At 43.7% G+C, this 24531-nt stretch overlaps 1 protein-coding gene across 1 annotated transcript in view; it reads right to left on the reverse strand.

Annotated features, from left to right (window-relative positions):
• Nucleotides 1–4259: 4259 nt before the first annotated feature.
• Nucleotides 4260–24531, reverse strand: part of nrg2b (neuregulin 2b) — a gene marked incomplete at both ends in the record, with an annotated part of 43478 nt that continues 23206 nt past the window's right edge. The window contains 9 exons of the mRNA XM_079167148.1: nucleotides 4260–4739; nucleotides 6075–6258; nucleotides 7401–7616; nucleotides 8972–9099; nucleotides 10120–10243; nucleotides 11378–11480; nucleotides 14461–14484; nucleotides 14854–14877; nucleotides 17628–17686. Of these exons, the coding sequence (XP_079023274.1) occupies nucleotides 4260–4739; nucleotides 6075–6258; nucleotides 7401–7616; nucleotides 8972–9099; nucleotides 10120–10243; nucleotides 11378–11480; nucleotides 14461–14484; nucleotides 14854–14877; nucleotides 17628–17686 (1342 nt within the window). The remainder of the gene's footprint in view (nucleotides 4740–6074; nucleotides 6259–7400; nucleotides 7617–8971; nucleotides 9100–10119; nucleotides 10244–11377; nucleotides 11481–14460; nucleotides 14485–14853; nucleotides 14878–17627; nucleotides 17687–24531) is intronic.

The following is a 24531-nucleotide window of genomic DNA, read 5'->3' on the forward strand; positions in this document are numbered from 1 at the left end:
TTGTTTTTCATTGTTGTTCCAATCGTCATCGTTAGCCTATCATCTATAGCTGCTGTCTCTTTTTAAATGTGATTGTTTCTTTACCTTCAGGACGTTCGTGCTACTGTTACACGCCCCTCCTCTTCCCTATCTCCGCCCGGTCTTCGCAGATCCATCATCTTCATCAACTCATCATTCTATCAGCCTCATCATCCACCACCACCACCACCAGTGTCTGGACTCCATGGGGGGGGAGGGGCCTCCATTACAAATCTCCCTGTAGAGTCCAAGCGCCAAAGACTCTGTCAAGACTTTATCATCATGAAATAAACAATTATCTTTTCTTCATCTAACTTGTCTCTCCTGATTGAAATGTCATTGGCTACGTTGCAGATCCAGATTTGACTCACCAAAACAACTCGAGCCTACTGTATAATGCATCATTATTCACACTATCCAGCGTCATGTTAGAAGCGAAAGCTCCATCGTACACAGTGCATTGTGTTGAAAATGACTTTGTTTCGCTCAAAGTCAAAATGTGCATGCAGGATTTACTAATCTAATCTAATCGCTTTTCTTCATGAAAACATTATTTAAAAAAAGAAGCATTATTTAGCCATGTCACATTATCAGGCTTCGTCCAGTGTCCAGCAGCTTGTTGATTTTACACCACTGCTCTAAACCTGCTGGTGGTACATGTCTACACTCTGCCCCATTAGTCTTAGTTCAGAAATGATGAAAAGCACAGGTGTTGCTAATGTCGCTGATTAACGATGACCCTATTAAATTGAAGTGAACCAGAAAGACATGACAGCTAGCATGGACACAGTAACAGGACCCTGGATGTGGCAAAACTAAAAAGGAACACAGACAAAATTAAGTATTATTATCAATCCCACCTTCTGGTTTTCCTGGTTTGTCATAGAAGTCTAAATGTCTGCTGTGAAAAAGGCCCGTTTGAATGCAATTGAAAGTCATCACACTCTACAATAAGCTGTTATTTGACATCTCTGTAAAATGTAAAATTTGACTATTCAAATGAACGTTTTCTCTAAAAAACAATCTGGAGTAGCATGACGTATCGCAAATAATCTATCAATTTGATCAATTTAATTGCAGAAGGCCCCATCATCCAGTTCATGGCACATATTATAGACAAGGAGAATGCTGCCATCTACTGGTCATATCTCTTCAACTCCATTCTCACTGTACCTTTGGTGCACTTTGTTACTTCTTTATATGAATAAAGAAGAAACAATAGATTCTAGACAACTGTAAATAAAAAAACTATTGTTTTTTGTTGTGTGTGACAAAGATGACAGGACTGTTTCAAAATGGTAGGAATAAAGTTTTATTTTTCATATGAAGGGGTGGTTTTGGATTTGTCTTCTTTTACAAGTAGTATGTTTTTGATAAAACTTGCAAAAAATCATCTAGCATATTCCAAGATTGATGGATATGAAGAGAAAGGGGATTTATTGCTGAATGTTAAAATGAAGACACGTTTTTTTATTTTTTCACCGAGTGGAAAAACGATTTGCTTGCTGCTTTTTCCATGCACCCAACTACCAGTACCACTAGGACATGCAGAGGGGTTGGGGGTGAGGGGAGAGGAGAAGGGGAGGAGAAGGGAGGGAGGGAGGGAGGGAGGGAGGGGGGGAGGGGGGGGGCGGAGAGAGAGGGAGTTGGGAGGTAAAAAAGATAAAGGCAAACTGCTTGACAAACACAAACATGGCAGGGCTTTGTGTGTGTGTCGTATGAGGCTTTGTGTGTGTGTGTGTGTGTGTGTGTGTGTGTGTGTACATGTTTCAGTGTGTGCTTCGTTGTGTGTGAGGAGTGCATGATGTGTGAAATGTGTGTGTGTGTGTGTATGTAAAGGAAAGGGGGGAGTGCAGGGTGAGGAAAAAGAGGACGGGGGGGACGGGGGGTGTTAACAATTCAACTAGCTCTAGAAGCACACTACCCTCACTTGCAGTATTTCCACGTTGCAAATCCCAGATTGATTACAGTGATAGTAAGACAAAACTAGCCAGACCTTTGGGTCATGAACACAAATAATGTTTTTATATATTTCTAACATGATTCCCCTAAATCTGAAGGGGTTCGTCGCCATTTTTAAGATACTTTCTACATCTGTGATCCATGCATCTCCTGTGTGGAAATAAAAGAAAAAAAAGAAAAACAACTCTACTTGTTGGAAATGAACTCTAATAAGGACACATTTTCCTCAGTGAGCTCCAAAGGGTCTCTAAACCCGATGTATATCGGAAGAGTTTCGGACACGAGCAGCCTACCGTTGGTGTGCTGTTCAGTACACTCGTCTGGAGATGGGGCCTAACTTCATCTGCTAGTTGCTTCTGTAGGTCGGTTTACGGGGGTGAGAAAGACATGAAGGTGAGGGGCGGTGTGAGGTGGAGGGGGCGGACGGAGACAGACAGATAACAGATCATTCAGTCAATATGACCAAGCAAAGGAAGTTCAATCAATAAAGGTATAGGAATGCAAATCAAGGATGCAGTAATCAGTATTATCATATACCGTCGTTTGGCTGTGAGCTTAAGAAAAAGTAGAATCGGACTCAGAAACTCGCTCTCTAGCAGTGTGAACCTGCACGCAGCGACCCGCGAGCGATTCTGACCCATCGGAGCAGCGCCGTCGCTACAGGTGGTGAAAGGTGGTGACGATTCCAAGGGGCCCGCAGTTGGAGAGGGCCCGTAAAGTAGCAGGTTTATATTAGTAAAAGAAGAAGAGGGAGGGAACCCAGAGCAGTACCCTCCTCTCAGGGGGGCACAGGCTTCCTAGCTACACCCCTGCAACATAGTGAACAGATGTGGTCTCTGCATCATTTTTTCATCATCATCATCATCATCATCATCATCATCGTGACCCACACGCAGCGACACACAGACACACAACCTTTTGAAGTACAAAGAAAAGAAAAAGCAACTGAATCTCCCTTCTGATTCTAATCGTTTTTACCCACGCTTCCTTAATCATGGCCACGAGTGAACGCAACAAACCTGACGGACAGACAGGAAGGGAGAGTGAGGGGATGTGGATCTGGCCTGCGGACTGAACTGTGACTTGAGATGACGTGCGCTCACTGCTTTGAGTCTTTTGGCTGTGATGTGATGGGGAAGTCCTGAGACACAGTGCGGCTCTAAGCTGCTGGCATAGGAAACGGGCGGGCTGGGCAGTCCACGGGAGGCCAGAGTCAGGCTGGATTACAACTGGATTGGTTAGGTTCGGTTTGGATCGGCAGCTCCCTGGCCAATGACTGCTCACGGAGGGAGGTTCTTACAGTGCAATGGAGCTTCTGGCAGCGTGAGGATTGGTGAGCGGAGCATGTCAGTCAAACAAGAGACCAGCCTTTTCAAGGTGAACGGAGGCGCCAACCGAATGAGGCTTTATGGGGTGTACATACAGGCACACAAACACACACACATACAAACACACACACACACACACACACACAAACAAACACACACACACACTGCAACCACCACCAATGTCATGGCAGCACCCTGAACACCTACACAGGAATCTGGATTTACTTCCCCTCAACAACTCCCCTAACACTCTTGTTTTCACAGGAATAACAACAAATGACTGACAGGCAGCGAACGAGGACATAAATGGCCGATGTGATTCATCCGAGAAAAACTACCCTACACTTCCGGTTGCGTCAGTGACTAATGTCCCTGTGAATCGAGCGCGTCGCGTGGATCATACTCATGTAAACAGACACCTTTTACACAGGAGGAATCAATATTGCATGATGACATAATCAGATCACAGTTCAAAAAGAGGAAGATCCCAAATCAGAGAAAAAACCAAAGCAAAAGGAAGGAAGAGGGTTGGTCTCTATAAAAAACGAGGAGTCTTTATAAGAAAGGCTACAAAAACTCAATGGGACCTCCGACTTCAGCATACAGCAAAAGGCACCACAATATTATTCTATTTATCTAACTTGTGAAAAAATTGGCACGTATTTCTCTTATTTTTTCATCTCTCATAATGCTGTAAATCAAAAAACTTTACATATAAATATTTCCCCCCCGTTATAAAAAAAGTCTTTGCTGTTAGCTAGTAGACAATTTTTGCTGAAATGAAAATAAATATTTCATTTGTTTAGAATATCTGTCTGTTATACAAAATAAAAATATTTCTCCTAGGTGCAGGTCTCTAGTCCACTGGTTGTGTGTACAGTAGGAGGAAGGGGAGTGTGTGAGGTGGAGGGGGGGGTGGTGTCTGGAGGGGGGGCAGGGGGGGGTTAAGTCTTAAAGGGGCATGTTGTCGGCCTTGGAGCGATGCGACTGGGAGCCGCGGCTCTGCCCGTTGCTGCGTGTCCCCGGCCGACTCAGCCCGCGGTGAGTCCGTGTGTCCGCACCAGATGACGCACGGTAACCTGGGGCGGTTTGGGGCGGGTCCATGTTCATGTTCTGCATACTAAGGAAAGGCGTGCTCTCCCCGTGACCATCCTCTTCCTCCTCCTCTTCCTCCTCCTCCTCCTCTGACTGGCTGAAGCTCTGTGAGCTGTAGTCCCGTAGGCCCGTTGAACGCTGGGAGACGTGTCCGTTGAGGCGGTTGCGTCGTGGGCGGCGCCGGCTCCGGATGGGTTCCCGCGAAGAGGCGTACTCCTGCGTGGTCTCGTAGGCCTCGTCGTCAGGGAGGCGGTAGGGGCTGGACGGTAGACTTCCTGTGCTCTCCGTCAGGTAGGGTCGCCGCGGACGCCGGGGCTGCCTGTACAAACTTCCATCCTAAAACATAAAATAGAGTGGAGGACTTGATGGAAACGGCATACGTTAAATATGTATGTTTGGCAGGGGTTTGCTCAAAGGAACTGCAGCAGGGTGGATGCCAACACAGGGATTTGAACCATCAGGTTAAAGGTTAAGTCTGATTATATATTATATTTTTCTCATTGTGATTAAAACTCAAGAAAAAAGCAAAAACCAAGAATGGACTCATCTGACTAACACGTATGTCTATCTAAAGCCTGAGATACAGAGCAGAATGAATATCATTTTATTCCCAAGAGGAAAACGCAAGTCACCTCAGAGTAGTGGGCTAAAGTTACACATCGAAAATGCCATCTTGCTGTGTTGTTGGGTGCCAGAATCGAAAGAGAATGGCTCCAACTTGAAACGGTAGGCTATTGCATGTGATTCGAGGCTCTAGCGAGCTACAACATCATCAAAGCGAAGTCTTCACGGCTGTTGCACCTCAACTCATCGCTCACGCAGAAGGCTAAACTATTAGAGAGATGGAGAGAACATGCTGCTAATAGTTTAGCCTGTATACGTCTAACCGTAACCGCAGCCGGGAGCCTTTGATTGCGGTTAGCAGAAGCTAAATTGTTGTTACCATTTTCTCTCCATCTCTGAAAAGCTTCACCAACATTGTTGCCAATGCTGAAATAGCGAGCTTTCTTTCTGCTGGATATACTATGTGTGTAAATGTCTGGCCATGGAGTCAGCGAGTAGGTTCCTTTTTCCTCAAATAACACCCGCGCTGCCGGAGAGTGAGCGACTTTACATATTCAAGGAAACTTGTGTTTTCTCCGCCAGCCATTATGAAAACAAACAAGTCAACAAAACCTGCTACCCAGCGTTGGCTAATGTGTTCAGATAAATATTCTGCCACCACTTAAGCTCCGCTTCGCTCACCAAAATACATCATTATGATTGCGCGCATAAAAGTGGCCTCGTCCTCTGTGCCACAGAGCTCCAGTGTTTGTGAAAACGATAACAAACACATCAGTGAGCCACACTGTTGGGTTGAGTTGATCCCACATACACCGTCCTGCTGCCGTGAATACTCACTAGAGCACTAAATCTATTATTCAGCGGCTGAAAATAGTCCCCAGCAAAGGCAGACTATTTAATCCTGTTTGACTAATATGAACTAAAAGCTTCGCTGCCCAGCTTTTTGGGAAATTATTTTGTCTTTAAAAACAATAAAAATGTTTGTGACACACTTCTTTTTAAAAGAAAGAGATATAGACTCTATAGTCCCATGGAGATAGGGCTCCATGATGGCATTTGGTCACCGTCACCGTCACTGGTGTGTGTGTACTGTGTTTGCCTACGCACGTCGGGGCATCGTAGCAGCGGCTGGTCGTCCTCTCTGTGGTAGGCGGCTGCGGCGGGGGGCAGGGAGAGGGCGTGGCTTGTGTTGGGCGAGGTGATCTGGAAGGTGGGCACCTGGGGCGGCAACGAGGGGTAGTGGAACTCCACCGGAGACAGCCGCGCCGGCGTGGTGAGCGCCGACACATACCTGGACGGGAAAGACAGCGACATGTTATTGAGGAGTCTGAATGGCATCTTGAGGAAGGGAAACACAAAAGTGTCGGGCGGGATGCACTTCTCTGTTGCGCACACACCTTCAGCATCACCCATGTGTTTTCCAAACCACTTGTTGTAGGGGCTGGAGCCTACCCAGCATGCACTGGGCAAGAAGAAGGGCACACCCCGGACAGGTCGCCAGGCAATCACAGGGCTGACACACACAGACTAACAACGTTCACGCTTGTTTTCAGTCCACCTGACCTGCAGGACTTTGGACTGTGGTTGGAAATATACAAACTCCACACAGAAACACTGCAGCCAGCTGGCTGCGGCTCGCACGCAGTGACCTTTTTTGCCATGAAGCGACAGCGTTAACGGCTGAGCCACCTCGCCACCCACTCAGTCCATCCCAAGAATATTTACAACATTACTGAACACGTGCCGTCGCATATGACTGCTGCACCTCATTGAGTTTCGTTAATGCACCATTTTGCCAGAGAAAAGAGTCAATATAGCACCACAGTGATTTACGCTTATCAAGAATTACACATTTGTCCCATTAAAATGTGTTGGAACTCTGAATTTGTATGAAATGATATAAGAAGCACAACAGCAGGACACATAGCAGATCATCACTTTATGTTGAATACACTAAATAAATAAAATCATGTAAAAACACACTCCTTTAGAAGATATTCAACATGAAAAAGTTAAGAGAATAATCTTGTTCAATATCAAGAATCTGCATTATAGTATTCGCGCACAGGTAATACAAACACAGCTAAATACATGAATGTCAAGTCTGTTTATTAGGCACTGGGCATTCTGGGACATGTAGGAAACCATTGAGGTGGTAATTGTTAGAATTAGAGTTTAATTATTCCGTTACCTTCACTACCACCACAGCACTGGTTTATAAATTCACATTACAATATACTGTGTACAGTATCTGGGTGATGTAGTCTTTGACTTTGAAAAATTCATAACTAATAACTGCCACTTGGTGTCGCTAAAGAAGGGATGGTGTGATAAAAAAACTAAATAAAGTAAAAGTGTTGGATAGTTGTGAACAAAGACAGTGTTAAATACCAACACCACACACACACACACACATATTACCACCTTCCCTACCTGTCACTGTGGGGTGAGTCTCTTAGAGAGTCGTAGGAGTCCCCGTACTGCATTCCCGGTCCGGACATGTCCGTGCAGCCCCAGTGGGCGGCCCTCCTCGCCATGCATGCCGGGCTGCTGCACTTACTGGTTCCCACAGAGCTGGACAGCCCACCTGACTGGCAGTCTGAGTTCATGCTCTCTGTTCGCTCCATGCTCCACGTCTGCTCCTCGTGTCTGCAGGTGTGGGTGTTAGCAGAACAAGTTGAAAAGGTTACAGCAGCACTGAGGAGGCAGGAGGATACAGAGGAGGACGGAATGCTGGGTAAAGAGACTCTACTGCAAACATGTTCACATGCATGGTCTATCAAAAGCACCATGAAGTGATTCATTTGATTTAAAAAAAACAACAACAACATTACGGGGCTCTTAGTACAGCCGAGCCCGTTGACAATAAACAGCCAACTCTGGCTGGTGACGACAGTGGAGCATCAACAAGCCAAAGTCACCAAATGACAGACTGAATGTTATTCATTATTAAACTTGTGCTGCTGTATGTGTCGGTAAAATGAGTCTTTTGACTAACATGTGAGCCATAGGTTGATGCGCTATATCAAAGTGCACGGCAATAAGTCTGCAGGGTCAATGTTCCGCCCTCCAGCAGTGAAACGTTTCATAATTCAGCTATAAAATGTTGTATTTCATATAATGACAGATCTGCCACTGGTGTGAGTTTCCAGTGCAAATCTCTGTGAGTGTTTTTCTCCTCTTGATTCAGTTGATATTGCCGTGATACTTTTTTCAAAACTAGGTCAACCACGCTGCCAACAAGCCGTTACAGTTGTTAAAGGTTTGGTTCAACCCAAGTCACATTCTATAACTTAGCCCCTTGTGTGTTCTACCCATGCAGGTAGCATTGGTTTTAACTGGACACGTTATGAGATAGCCGTCTCTGAGATTTCTGCTGCCGCCACAATACAAGAATCAATACAATACAATAACTGAAGTGCGTAATTATAATTTTTTGCCAGCAAGCAAAAAACTTGAAACAATGTTCCTGATACTCTTGATGATCCAAAGCACTCACAGCTCTCACTGGAGCTACTTTCTACAAATTCAATAGTCCCTATGAAAACTGAAACTTTCATATTGATGTTCAATCTGTCAATCAGCGTAGATAAGAAATGTAGTCATTTGTAGCAATACATTCCTCAATGCATGCTACGTAGATTGACCTAGAAAGCTGATTCTACATGTACCAGGATGCATTGCCTCATCTCTATCCCCCCCCCAACCCCCCCCCCCCCCCTCACTCCACCCAGCAGCCGGGAAACACAACAGGAGGAACTTCTGTTGGTCTCGTGAAGCAGCAGCATATTTATTTGTGCACAGACTGCAAACTCTACTGTACATCCACTTAATGTCTTCACTGCTAAACTTAAACTCTCCTCTGCTCTGATATTCTACTGACTGCATTTGCCATCAACACTGATTGGACATTTTCCCTTTAATAACTGAAAGTTTAAGAAGTAAAATCGCTATCTTCGCCTGTGTATGTGGCCCATCTGGATGTGCGTGTGCGGCAGGTCTACCTGGAAGCGTGTGAGGCAGTGGTCGAGTGGTGGGAGCGGGTAGACATTCGACTGCCTGCGTAGTTGCCCGCACCCTCAGCTCCGTGGCTGATCACACACTCTGTCGTTGGGACGCTCTTGGAGATGTACTGCAACACACACACACACACGCACAAAATAATTTTAATACTTCATACTAATGTTTTCATTTTCCAAAGAACAAACATATCACACTGCATAAGTATACATAAATATAAAATCTAATGATGAGAAGATTGTCCTGCACAGATCTTTTGGAACTCATCATCAGTTCTCGTTCATTGTTGCCATTATGCTGACTCATGCACATTTAGTCTCCAGGAGAATGGTCGGTGTTTCTGCCCAGCTTTGTGTCACCATATTTCCCTGAGTTGTCAGTGGATCAGAGCGTTATTGACACAACGATTTTTCTGATGGCTAAAAAAACCCTTCTTGGCCGAAGCTCTGTGGGCTTCCTCTGCAGTTTGCTCAGGCGAAGCTGACATCCAGCTCTAGTGTCTTCTTCTTCTTCTGTACCTCCTTTTGCATGAATGAATATCTTCTGAAAATCCTATTTATAGACAGTTATATTTAATTAAAAGCACTGACAAATCTGGCTTTATTTTCAGCAGCGCTTAAGATAAGAAAGCAAAGTCAATCTGGAGATTACAAAATGTGACTTCTATGCCTCCTGATCAGGAGCTAATAGATCATTGCAAATGTATTGCTTTTGTTTTACTGTATTATTGTTATTGTTGGCGACCAGAAGCCCCACAGATACCGCATCCACTCTGGCACACACTTTGAGCTTAACTAGCAGTTGTGATAATAATTTAAAGAAATGTCAGAAAGCCTTATAAAACAACGTATCCCTCTCGACATGAAGACGTGCGATCTAATCAGTTCACATTGTTGCGTTTTTTTAAAAAGCGGTGGTTACTTATTTATTCCTGCCCCTGAGAGCAGCTCTGCCTCTGAGGAAATCTTGACCCTGTCAGGAGTGACCTGTTGTGGGTTTCCTCTCAGCATGAAGTGCAGGGTTGGCAGGAGGTGACTTTACTTCCTGCCTGTCAGTTAATCCTGACCTCAGGATCACCTGTGCCCGCCTCTGCTGTGTGTTGGAAACTGCTTTGAACTGAACTCACATCAACCATGGGGATCTCCTCTGGGCCGGGCCCGGGGTGTTTGGGTCCGTTGGCCAGCATGCGGTTGGGTTGCTCCACACACTGATTCTGGTTCTGGTGTAGGTGACTGTGCATCTTCTTCCTCTGCTTCCTGGAGGGGTGGTGATGAAGGAACAATCAGTGATCTGGCAAAGGTGCTAAACTAGAGACAGTGACTGATATCGGTTTGCTGTTACTTTAATTGCTTGTTAAAAATCCCTTCCATCTTACTCTCTTCTTAGCTCTCACTACATCGTGGCACTTCACTTATCACATGATCGTTTTATGGATACAGCAATATCATCACGGTACCGCAGCAATGACTCTATTGCACACCTATGAATTAAAGCTTATTCTTCTGTTGTAGTTACTGTAAAATGTTCAGGACTGGAAGGCCGGGGTAAATCCAGACTATACAGAAAATCTACCAGAGAGAGCGGTGAGGATTAATTCATAAGCGAAGGCTCTTGATCCCCTTGATGTGATTGGGTATTAGGTGGTTTGTATCGTGCTGTTAACATGACAAACCCACCGACAAATAAACAAGCAAACAAACAAATAATTTGCCTTTTGCTAATAGAATATGCTATTTTTCACTGTACAGTAGTGATAGAAAGTAACTCAGTACATTTACTCAAGTACTCTACTTAAGTTACATTTTGAGGTACTCTACTTTAATAATTCAATGTAATGCTTATTGGCAGCTGAAGTTACTATTTAAAAAAATGCCATGAAAATCAATAAAACACAATGCTTTATTAAATATTTTGCAAAAAACTCTGTGTGTAGTCGGGGCCTCCCGTCACATTTCTATGAGCGAATAGCAGATCCATCAAAGAGGGATTTCCTCTCTAAACATCTCAGATGATTTCCTTTAAATAACAAAGTCCAAAGTTGTGAAATTATCCAATGTTTCACAAAAAGCTAATTGGATTGGAGAAAAGTTAAAAAGGATTGTGTGTGTGTGTGTGTGTAGAATATTTTCTTTCCTTCTTCACGGCCCCTCAGATTTGTCTTGTGACCCTTTGGAGCACTTGCCTTAAAGCTAACTGTATATAAGGAGCTTCACCTTGACACAGCGGTGCATCAGTAACCATCTAATAATACCGTATATAATAATATATCACTCACAGGAGAACACACGTGTATTGTTAGTTACATTTCTTTGTTCTACAGTGGGTTACTTTGAAGGTTTGGAGCCTTTCATAAACAGGGAGTCATGTATGTTCCCTTCAAAGACACATACTTGGTTTTGCAGTAGGCCACCACACAAACGATGCCGACCACCAGCAGCGCCACGCAGATGCCTGTGATCGTCAGCACCCGCCTCTGATAGAGCTCCTCGGCCTCTGTGGACGGAAACACACGCACACACAGACGCACACACATGTTCGCACACATCCATGCATTGCAGACAGACAAGGATACACACGCACACACACACACACATACACACACGAAACAGCATGAGCGCTACTCCATTGATGGTAGCTACAGAAACAGTTTTCTCCCTATTATCTGCTGCCATCCTGTCCCCTGTGCTGCCTATGAAACAACTCTTGCTCTACAATGTCACATGCCTTTCTAACTGTTCTAACTGTACTACAGTCAAACAGTGCTACTACTACAACGCAGGAGTAATTATACAAGCTCACAAATACTAGGATGGAAAGCTGAGCTGTCAACCTGCATCCTGACACAGACTTCCTGCTGTCCCTACACAAGTGAATTCACAATGGCCATGGGGATGTGATGCTACAGATGGCACTGGTGGGGATCTGACTGCATGCCTGTATGGATGGGATCAAAAAAGAAGGAAAGCATTTTTTGTTCTAAGTGTTGACACCGCAATGGCCTGAGAGCGTAACATTTTAGTATTCACAAAGCTCACCATAACTACAACTGTCACAATTTGTATGTTACTTTGACTTGAGTTAATTCATTTATATATTCACAATATATATTTATATTTGTATATGTTCCTGTGCTTGTATGAACCGGTGATGTTTTGTACGCTATCGTTTCACAGAAGCCTGTGTCAGGTGACCCTGAGCTGGTCATACTGAAGGCCCCTTTTTGGTAACAAAGACAGTGAGGCATTTCTAAAGCTACTTTTTGAAACTGAGTGGTTCCCTCCTCATTAATCTCTAACCCTTGTTTTAAAAAGAAACATTAAATAGTAACAGCAGGCTGAAAGCAGCTTTTTGCTGCCCTCTCTGGTTCACCTCTGACCTCTTCAGCAATTCATTGGCGGGTGTAGTTGGTGAAACCGTTTACACTCCCAACTCGTCAAAAAAAACGCTGCTTGGTCAGTGCCCTTCGGCGTCTGTACCATCGCACCAAAGCACCCTTTAGTGTCTGTAAGGGACACACCGGGCTGTCAACTAACTGCAGTTTAAATCTTCTGCGTAGTTATAAGACAGTCAGAGGGAAATACGGCCGAGGTTAACTTTAATTAAAGTTTATTTTGAAAAGAGCCTGTTTGCATATAATGATCAGTGTGACTTAAACCGTAGGTCTACAGAACAAGCTGCAGTAATTGAGGAGTTAGGAGTGAGGTCGTGTTGGGTTGGGTGGGGTCAGGAGTCCTCTGTTGCACCAGGAACCGCCCCCAACAGTGATGTCACAAGGTCCTGGAGTACTCTTCTACATCACTGCTGCTGTCGAGAAGTTAAACCACTGGAGGTCAGCAGAAAAGGATTTTTTGGATGTGTTAAGTTATTTTATTAACTATATTTTGGAAATCTAAACCTAATCCCAATTTTAAACGTTTTTTTCACTTTTATGTCATAGTAAGGAACTTGCCTTTCGGAACATCTTGATTTTGGATTGCACTACAGTGAGCTACATCACATACACTCATTACATTCTAACAGGTTTGTGGTGATGCTGCGTGAATACGTCGCTATCTCAGTGTCTTCGTGTTAATTCAGATTTCTGGGCCTGCCGTGGTGTAACACTCAGAACAGAAAGAGCAGCGACACCATGACAGAAGGAGCAACAAAGGGAACAGAACATGAGGAGAAGAGGGAGGGTATTGAAGAAGAAAAGGCTAGGTGGTGAGGAAGAGGGAAACATGTAGACAGAGGGAGAGAAGGGGGGCTGAGAGGGGAGCAGGGGCGTGTCCAGGAGAAAGGCCCACGAAGGAGCTGGCCTGACTTTGTCCCCTTATCAATTAAAGCTGGATTATAGAGGCCCTTGGACTGTTAGTTACGGCCAAATTAAAACCCCTGAAGCTCAATTATTGTTTTTCAATGTCATAAACCTTCTGTTGTTACTTTCAATGATTCTTCTCACTTTGGACTAAAACTGAAACTGTTTGCTTGGCACAGGGACACTTATGTTTAGCCGTCTGTCTATTCATCAAGCTGTGGTTCTTAGAGAAGAAAGTTGGTTGTAAATACGGTAAAATAAAATCAGAAAGCTGAATCTATTGATTCATTGTATTTCTGAGATCAGCTTGAAACAGGGGGGTTGAATCGAAGAATGTCCCCCTTTACCTAATTCATCATCTCACTATTCCCCCCCCCCGCCTCAAAAAGCTCTAGACACGCCACTGAAGAGGAAGCAAAGGGGGATAGGGAAGGAGGGAAGGAGGGAAGGAGGGGGGGGGGGGGCTAAATAAAGGGCCTCTGTAGGGATTGACAAGCCTACGAGAGCCTTGGCCCGGCATTGTGTGTGTGTCACCGGGTACTGATACAGAGAGGCAAAAGGAAATGGGACAGCGCGCTCGCTGGCACAGTGGAGCCAACGGCAATCGTGATTTAGGACAGGCGAGCGCTCCACTCTGACACCGAGTCAATCAAGGGTAGAATAATAAGGACAGACTATGTGGTCAGGCCTTTTGCTCACTTTTGGCAACGCTTTGCAAAAATACTCGCAGCTTGCATGTTTTTATTCGACAGGCCGCTGAAGCCAGTGTGCACATTGCCAAAGCCCAGAGGACGAGCCAGACACTTGTATTTATCGAAGAGGTGAAGCATTCTCTGGTTTCTGGACAAAGAGGGTAGCTTTTGCTCTGACACGGCGTCCAGATAAACACAGCCTTGATTTGCGACGGGCCCAATACGCTCTAGTACTTTCATTCATTAATGAATCCTTAATTTGTCTTTCTCAAATGTCTAAATGTGTCAGACTGTAGGAGGAGTGCATGCAGAGAAGGGAGGTTACGTGTCTTAAAAGCAGGTTAGTGGGCAGGAGAAAAAGAGGGACAGGTTGAGGGAGACCCAGTTGTTGGTTTTAGAAAGAAGATGGCACAGTAATGTGTGACTGTGATAGGATCTTGGCAAACCCTTTAAGCACAGCAAAATGAATAATAATGTTCCATACCCATAAATTCAATTCTGAGAAGCTCTGCCAGCGCAGAAAGTTGTCGTGGTAAAAAGGAAAGAGACAGATAGGGTCAGGTGTAAAGTCCACTTTGGAGCAAATATATTATTTTCATGTATACGCTGAACCAGGATATGTTAATTAGTGCAGTCAATCCTAGTGATTGACGTGTGTACCGTCCAGTAACAGACAGACAACTCAGACAGCCTCAGCTCTGTGACCCCCAGAAATGATAGGAAAAAAAAACAAAAAAAAACAAACTGAACCAAACCAAATCAAAAAGCGAAGGGAGAAAATGAAGCAAAGGCAGAGGGAGAGAGAAGCCAACAGGCAGGAAAAGGCATGCAGAGACAGACGGACAAAGACAGCAAGACAGGAAGCCACATCACTTACTGCTATATTTACTAGACCTCATTTCTGGAGTAAACAACAGACAGAAAAAAAAGGGGAAAAAACCAAGACAAAAAAAAATAAAAAAGATAAAAAAGCAGTGAGTTACTCTCCAACATAAAAACACAGTACAGTCGATGAGGCTGGCACGGCAAATGGGGGCGGGCGCTGTAACTCGTTTGACTAATGGCAATTGTGTGCCTTTGTATTGATTACAGCATACCTCTTGTAAAGCACTTTGTCCCGCTACTGCTGCGTATACAGCCATTATAACCTTTCATATGATCCATGATTTACAGGGAAATCTTCTCAACATTCCCACTTTCCATGGCGTTGCATGCATCACGGGCGGTAAAGAGAGACGCCCGTACGAAAAGCCAGCCAATCTTGTGTGCACCCTGACCATAACCACTCTACATTTTGACAGTGCGTTATGATTGGAAAACTGGAAAAGCAGGCAGACAACAAAAACAACAGGGATCCATAACAGCAGTCGCTTCAACTGACTGAGAGAGCGCCGCGATGCAAAAATAAAAGCACACAGACAGATTTCAGCATGTAGACAAGGCTTGGTGATGGGGTCAAAATAAGCAGACATTACATACAGTGTGATTTCTTATGATGTGAAACCTGGTCTTGGTTTAAATTAGACATTATTCCCGTGTGGGAACTTCCACATCAGATAAACGTGGCATGGAGCAACATTGTAAACGCTGGAGAAAAGAAGGAGAGGGTCATTTGTATCCCTCTGTTTTATCTCCCTGTGATTGCTGGGCCAGTAACAGCAGCATGACACAGTCGATGGAGGGAGGAGCACTTTTCTTTCAGTGTGAAAGTAGCAAACCTACAGGAATCATTGAAACTTTGTTTTTAATGTCCTGGGATCTCTGTTTGCCTACCAATACTGAGATATGTGTTTCAGTGTGACTGCCCATGCAATCACAGGAGAGCGACAAAACACGCCCCCAGTGTCACCCCGATGATTTAAAGGACGAGCTAGACATTTTTGAGAATCTCTGTATGTGCTTTCTTTGCTGACAAGAGAATCGATATCACTCTCGTGTTTGTACAGTAAATATGAAGCTAGAGCCAGGATGCTGTTAGCTTAGCTTAGCATGAAGCCTGGAAGCAGGGGGACACAACTAGCCCGGCTCTGTCCTGAGGTAACCCCAGGCTATCAACGATACACAAAGTCACTGCTCCTTAGAGGTGCTAGTGGGTGGATTGTGTTACCCGTTGGACAGAGCCAGGCTAGCCTTCTTGCACGGGTTTCAGTCGTAATGCTAAGCTAAGCCAAACATTAAAAAAAGACCACTTCATAAATAAGTTTAAAACACTGAATACAAGGTGTTTTTGCTACAAAAATAAAGAATCTGCCGATGGAGCAAGTGAAAATTCGTAAGATTTCTTGAAAATAAGATACAATGTTTAGGCCTTTAAACATAAAAAGAGATCTCAAAGTTATTTCTCTAGTATCAGGAAGTGTTGTGTGTCATGATAAGCCTGTAACACTCAAAAGAAGTATTTCTTCATTTAATCACATATTCAAGATGCCTTGCCTAAAAACAAGTCTCTATGTCTCACAGTAATGTTTTGAGCTGATTGTGTCTCATATTAAGTGTTTAGTAATTAGACAAATAAACCTGGTGAGGTTCTGGGTTTTTTGCAGTGGATCTTTCCTGGCTGGTGTTTCATTTACAACATACAATAAGAGCATTTCACAAAAATGTCAAACTAGTCTTTTAATTCAATTGCTCTGTGATGAGAAGCAGAACGTGTGACACCATTTTCAACATTTTAGAAGTCAACCCGAGGACAGTTCAGGCGACATTGAGCCACATGCCAGAATGAAAGGTTTCATCAGATGATCCATGGATGCTCAGAGAGAAAACAACAGGATACCACATTCATTACTGTATGATTTATCCTAATTCATTTCAGATTCCACTGATATGACATCAAGAATCTCCGCTTATATGAAAATCAATATCACAAAGGGTATCTCAGATGGATATACCCGTATGTGTTGTTTTCAAATCTCATTACATTAAGACTTGAAATGTTGAACGTATTCTAAACTCTAAATCCCATCCTCATTCGCCTGCCAAATTATTTGGGTATTGGCTAGCTTCTAGTAATGACTGGCGGCTGTTCAGAACAATGTCAGAAGGACTTACATTGTTCTCCTTCTAAAGCCTTCAATTGTCAGTCGTGCTCCTACTCCAAAAGGTAAAATCAATGAAAGATGTCTCTCTTTGTTTAAAAGAGAGGCACAGCAGAGAGTGAGAGCTGTCAGCGGTGTATTAATAGTTTACATCCACATAGTTTAGCCTTGATGGTTTCTTTTTTTACTGCTAAAGCTCTAAACAGCACCGATGGACCATATACAAAGAAAAAGGGACAAAGTGTTCCAATAAAATCAAACAACCTCCTGCATTTACGATTGTGTTAATTCTCTGTCTCCTCCGTTTCTCTTTGTGCAGCTTTAAAATGTAGCAGTATATATAACGTGCTTATCAAATATCTCGACTGTTTGTCTCTGGTGACCAGAGGAGCACCACGGAAGAACCAGGGAAGACAGGGAGAGGAAGGGGTGGACACAGAGGCATGCAAATCACACACACACACGTTAACGTACATGAAAAACAAGAGCAGGTTTTCAAACACACACACATACACAAACACACACACAGAGCGCTCCCTCCATCCAACCCCCTATCCGATGTAGCATGCAGCATCTCAGTGAGAAGGAGACAGACAAGAGCAAATGGACATACTGTAGAAATCTGCCATGACGGAGTTTTGACAGCGGTCCCCCGTATAGTCATTGGGACACCTGATGGAGGGAAAACAAGACACAGGGGGGGAGGGGGAGGAGGGGGTTAAAGATACAGAGGGGAGAGAGGGGGTCAAACAGGAGGAAAGAGAGGAGGAGAAGTACACAAAGACAGATCGTGAGAAGGGGCAGGGGGGGGAGAGAGAGAGAGAGAGGAAGGGGAGGAGGGAGACATAAGAGAGCAGAGAGATGAGGGATTAGAAAACAGCACAATCCACCAACTACAGAGAGAGAGAGATGACCTGCATACCGTGACATCACCGCCATCAATATGACATCACCGCTACAGTTAAGACATCATCACATTCACGAGGGTCATGTGATGGTGGCGCAGGAAGTAGGAGGGGTCAATTGTACGGTCGTCGGCCTCCGACCCCCCCCTTCACACACAAACACTGATGCACGCAAGCACACGGAAAACACACTCGCGACTGCCTAATTCTAAAAATATAATATGTAACATGTCAGACGAGCTCAGTTTATACAGATCCATCCTGGCGTTTAATATTTGTGAAACAAAAACACATGATGTCATCTCTATGTAAAGTCTAACGTATGAGCGATCAGAGAGTGGGAGAGGGACGCGATGCACGTGTTGTGAGTCTCACAAAGCAGGAAGCAAAGTAGGAGGAGAGAAGATCTGTATGTTAGGTGAGGAGGATATGCTCAAGTGAATGAATGGATTCTTCATAGCCTATTCAATTCTCCTCAACACGTGCACGTTCTCATGATGTCTTTAATTTAAGACGAGAGTCCGACGTTATGGGGTGTGGTAGAGGTGTAAGAAAAGAGCAATACACATGAGAATCGCTATATTTTGTAATACTGTTATTGATTCGTTAAAAAAATGTGTGTTCTTTATACTCTGAAAGTTTTCCTAAAATTAGATTTAAAAAATCACAATATATCCTCTTGCTGACAGTATCGCAGTATATTGAATCGTAACCCCTGTATCATGATACACATGGTATGGCCGGATTCTTGTAAATACACCTTTCTTCATCTCTAACTTTGTCTGTCTGCTGTTTGGCAGCAGGAAGCGCACGGGCGGTTTGTAAGAGCTTTTTCACTGAAAACAGCTTTTTGCTTTTGCTGAAAAAAAAAAGGCAGACGAGAGCTGTGAGAGTGAACCAAAACATTAACGTTTTGGGCCATGAAACCCAAACAAAGAGCTCGAAGAAATTGTAAAGTTCTGTTGAGCTGAGGGAAACTGCACTCTGACATCGTTCTGTGGGTTCGTCACAAGTGCTGGATCAGAAAACAAAACCAAACAACAGATCTGCACACTCCATGCACTTACATTTAATTGAGCAACATTTCAACATTTCACTTTGTCAGACATGGTCAAATGGCCATGACAAAATATATAGTCACACACACACACACACACACACACATGAATCACTCAGGCGGCCGGGATCTGCATGATAGTCAATCTACACTCAGACTGGACCAGAACAGAGTTCAATATCACTGTCTGATACTCCCCATAGAGGGGATGAAGCATTGACTAAGAGCAACCCCCAATACACATACAAACCTGGAGTCATTTGATCCACTGTCACTATAAAAATCGGAGCGGCGTCAAAGCAGCTTTAAATACATCATATTGGACATGAAAAATGTGCAAAATCAACGACCGTATTAACGCCCAAAATGTGGACGGGGTGAGGGATGTGTGAACAGACGTACTGTGTCACTGACCTCCTGGATATTCTCTGCTATTCTCGTGGCTTCATCAACACGATAGAGTCATAGCTGTGGTTAGAGCTCCGCTACGCAGTCAAGAGTGTCGTCGAATGTGCCTTTTAGAGGTCAGCGTATTTTGAGGTCAAGGTTTAATGAAGCTTGCGGTGCAAACGCCCAGCAGGAAATCAAAGCGCGGTGTGCCCTGTTACATCATGCACATGCAGTGGTTTGGGAGAGCGCAGCTGAAATGAAAACATCAATCGTTGCTTCGTGTAATGCTGTGTTTGTGCGTGATCGCCTGGGAACCCATCACAAACTCGTCACGACAACAAATCCCTAAATGAACCCTGTAGTCTAAGCCTCAAAGAATGAGGATTTGTCAAAATGACCTGCCGACAAATGCAAAAATGTGTATCATTTAACTGGTTTTCACAGGAGTAGAAGTCTAAGAGTGACACACACACACACACACACACACACACACACACCGAGCCCTCCACAGTGTGTGAGCGTGAAAATGGTTGGAATAGGTTTGGGTATTTCTCGGGCATAAATAACAGCAACAGTTTACATGCAGCTGCAGAATGTGGTGTTATTGTTTCTGGATGGGTGGCGAGCTGTCAGCGATACCACGGCCTGAATATGATTCATATTCAGGCAACAGCCATCACACTCACAACACTGAAACTAACAAGGAGGCTCCTCGCTGCATCACAGTCACTGGCAAATTGATACGTATACATGGTCCAAATGATTGTTACTTTTGATGCTTAGTACTACTTTTCTGTTAATTCTTATCAGCTCTGTAGAATGACAATCTACAGGACCTCATTTCAATCGATGTCCTTGAGAAAATCTTTTTGAGAGAATGCTCCAAATTCTGAAATGTCTTGAATTATGTGTAATGATGAGTGTCATGGCTTTTACCCAGCCGGGCATAATTGATTTAATCTCGTTCTCGCCATAAGTGATAGTAGATCAGCGCTTACTGCAGTCCAATAGGCATGTTGTAGAAAACGTGGTCCCACTGCAGCGCACATTATACTGAAGATGAATCCCAGCAATTGACGACCCACAGTGCTATGATATCATGGGTGTGGCCCCCGTTACAGTCATTATAGGATAGCAGAGGCGCTCTGCCTCTAATAGCCATGTTGTATTTATTACAGTGATTCAGTAGCAGGTCACCCCATCTACATACTGTCCATGTAACCGACTGGGGATCCTTTTCTCCTCTTTCTCACCACTAAAGAGACAACTTGCATTTTGAATCAATTACAGCAAAAACCCTCGGAAGAGCCCACTCAGCAATTTCCCATAGAGTTATAAATAGAGCAGAGAGAGAGAGAGAGAGAGAGAGAGGTGGGAGACACTCGGAGCAGAGGCAGCCCTAAGCCGGCAGAGTTTTTACTGTATATCATTTCTTTTTTTTCTCCTTCGCCTCTTTTCTTTCTCTCTCTCTCTGCCTCTCATTTCCCTTCTTTCCTCCACCTTTTTCTTACCTGTCCATGCTCCCCTTCCCTTATCCCCCCCCCCCCCCCCCCCGACTGTACTGTACTGTTCTTTCAGCCCTGAGAACGAGCACAGAGGGGAAAAAAAGCCAGCACACCTTTTGTTCCAACCATCTGAATGAAAGCAAAGCCTGTGATTCCTTTTGTTACATTCAACATACGCAGATCAAAGCCCCCCACAAACACACACACACACACACACACACACACACACACACACACACACCCACACACACACACAGCCGTGGACATTATGACATTATGTCCAGGCATCAATACCAGCCTGAACTCATGGCATTTGCAGATACGATTAGATTAAATGAACTTTATTGATTCAAATGGGGGAATTTGCCATTTTCAACCTATGGCTGGGAATACACGGGCTAATGTTTACGGCTGGCTGCCAGACGAGAGCTTAGCAACAAAGTTCAGATCAATCAGAATCAGAGCTATCTGCCACTCTACACAGAAAGCTTTAACACAGGTTGAAAGGAAGATTGAGTAAGCGAGACATACCGAGCTCTCGCTGCCAACAGCTCGCCAGGGGGCATGTTTGTATGTACTGATCTCCACTTTAACCTCCACTCTCTGTTTCAGCCAGGTTTGCCTTTCTGTATATGTGCCGTCCTCCACTTTAACCTACAGACTCCATTTTGCATTACTTTCCCCTTCAGGGAAGAGGAGATTATACGTTTCCATGGTCGCCACAAAAGAGCTTGCAAATACCACCTCAAATTTCAGGGATATTAACATTTTTTTTGCCGCCTGCCAGTGCCGTGCAGTGCACCGATTCGCAGCTGTTGTGCAGAACGGTGAGTGGCTTGGCGTGTGAGTGTGAGTGGGGGGGGGGGGCTACATATCTCTGAAGTGAACAAGCCGAGCAGACAGACTACAGACAGCGGTCTTATTTACATCCTGTTATCCACCGGCCCAAACAGACAGGCCGACAAAGGATGACAAAGCTGAGAAGCAACAGTAACTCTCTGGAAACTGCTGGCTGGTCCGCTGCTACCTTTGCTAGCCGGCTGTAGCTTCTTGAAAATGCAGCGTTTTTTGTATTTAGAACAATCACACGCAGGAGGTTGGAAAATCCTACCATTTTGTACTATATACGCATCTCATAAGGTCTATATTCACCCTCTAGAACTAAGTTTTCTGCTTGTCAGCATCATGAAAAAAATGATTTATCCTTCAGCGATGACCGGAAGGTATATCAGATGAGAGATAGTGAGAAAGGCAGGGAGAGAGAGTGAGGAGGGGAAGCAAGGGATGGAGATATATATATATATATATATATATATATATATATATATATATATATATATAAAGAGAGAGAAATGGAAATGAAGAAACAAAGAGTGTAGATCTGGAACAGGCAGCGAAAAGGTTCTAAGGATGGATTTCTAGCAGATACATTCAACTGTATACATGAAGCATCACACAACAAAGCTCTTGATTATGCACGCCTATACACGCCATCTGTTATCCAACATCAGGGGGAAGCCTTTGATACACATCTACGAAATGATCCTGTATGTATGGCAAGTTGGAACTGAAAGATTACAACCTCCAGTTCAGAAAATATGCATTTCTGTGAAAAAAACAAAGGCTTTTGTCTTCGCTTAGCGTCATACAAAGCTTTGGTTGCAAATACAGTTTGTATTTAAGAAACACTGCATTGAGCGTACAGCCATTGGCATATTGTGCCATTTAATGTGTACCAAAGATGAGCAATGTTACCAGATAATTGCTAATTTGATGCAATTTCCTAGTTGCCTCTATGTTGTAGCCAGTGTCTAACATGCACATTATGTTATTGTATTTGCTGTAACTGTAACTTATGACATGCTCATATAGATAAATGTCTTAGTAATAAGTTGATGCAACACAGCAGTGATTCATCTGAAATCCAGTTTCTGCACTTGCTGTTCTAAACACCTACTAGTCTGGTAGCTCTTTCCTGAAAAACAAAATCCTCCCACTCACAGGAAGTGATGCATTTTATGATAGCAGTTTATTTCATAAAAAGAGAAGAAGGAGGACTACAGGAGATATTTAGCACGCAGTGAACCATGTTCACCGCTCCTAGTCTGCGTCAATGCGGTTGTTTTATTACTACATTTCAGATCCAGCTTGCCATAAACGTGACCATTAGTTTGTGAAGCGTCTCGTCCTGTTTCCTCCCTGCTGGGACGTCACAAAACACGGTGACGGAGAGTCACAGAGAAAGGGAGGACGTATTTAGAAGACTAATGTTCATCAGACCTGAGTTGTGTGTGTGTGTGTCTTACTCACAAGCCAAGCACCGGTTAAATGTGTTCAGAGTATTCAAATAAAATCACACACTCTCTGTCTGCTTGATGTTTTCATATACATGTGTGTGTCCATGTTAAGACCATGTTAATGATTAGCGCCGGTCAACAGGCAGGCTACAGATTACCTGTAGATCACGCAATGTCACAGGACTATTAGGTTACCCTGACACTGGGTTTTAGAGGCTAGACGGATGTGTTCAGACACGGTAGATTATAAGATGTCATTAGTTGGAAACGCAGTGTAATTATATAATAGGGTTAGGCTCTAACTGTTGTTGGTAAATAGGTTGTAGTTATTATTGTGCGCAAATGCTAAAATGAGTGATGATGACACAGTAGAAACCACGCTGCGATATAGCTATGCTATGCTATTTGGACTTTTCACAGTTAATACCCAAGATTGTTCGTACCAACAGATTATACCTTTAGATTGAGTTGATGCTGATACTTCACTTGGGACTAACTTTATTATGGTATGTTGGGACTTCACCATGTGGTTAAAAACACAGAAAGAGGCCGACATGTAATTTCGAACGCCTAAACTGGTTCCATTGTGTGTCTTATTGCGCCGTTAAATAACAGGTAGCATGCTTGTAATTTTATAGTAGTTGTTTGATGGTTTATAATATTATTGACTTTGATCAGTATTGTTAGAGACAAATAAACTGATATATTTTGAAGAGCAGAGTGAGTGTGGACTAGTACTTTGACTATTGACACTTTGAGTGAACACCAATTTTAAGTCTTAATCCACAGTTTGGTTATTGGTCGCTGATCCTATGAGGGTATTGCTCCGTTATTGGTAATATATGTCGATAATCTTTATTAAATTTAAATTTTCATATGTGCTAATAACACGCTCCTGCCAGATCCCAACAGGTAATACTGTCAGACTTACTAGTCAATATTTTCTAAAAGCTATTATGAATATGCAATACTGTGATTATGGTTGCTATGTAACTATTATAGCTGCTAACAGTGGCTAATGACAGATGGTTGTGAGTGACAATGAATAAGTAAATAAAAACAGATTTGAGTGTGCAGCCTCACTGAGAGCCGAATCTAACTATAAAACAAGTCAAACTGTCTGTCTGTCTCTCTGTCCAGTCCATCAGATCTATGGGGTGCATTGATGGGGTTCCAATGACATGCAGTGTCGAATTTGGTGCAATATGGACACGCACTAAACGGACATGCCGAGAACTGGCACTGCACTAGTAATAAACTTCAGGACAAATCCAAATCACTCTATGTTTTTGAGTGTCTGCTCCCCTGTCCTCTGTGCTTTACTCGGTGCCCTCAGCATGCAAAGCGTTTCGTGGTTACATGC

Source organism: Pholis gunnellus (genome assembly GCF_910591455.1).
Source record: "Pholis gunnellus genome assembly, chromosome: 10".
Lineage (NCBI taxonomy): Eukaryota > Metazoa > Chordata > Actinopteri > Perciformes > Pholidae > Pholis > Pholis gunnellus.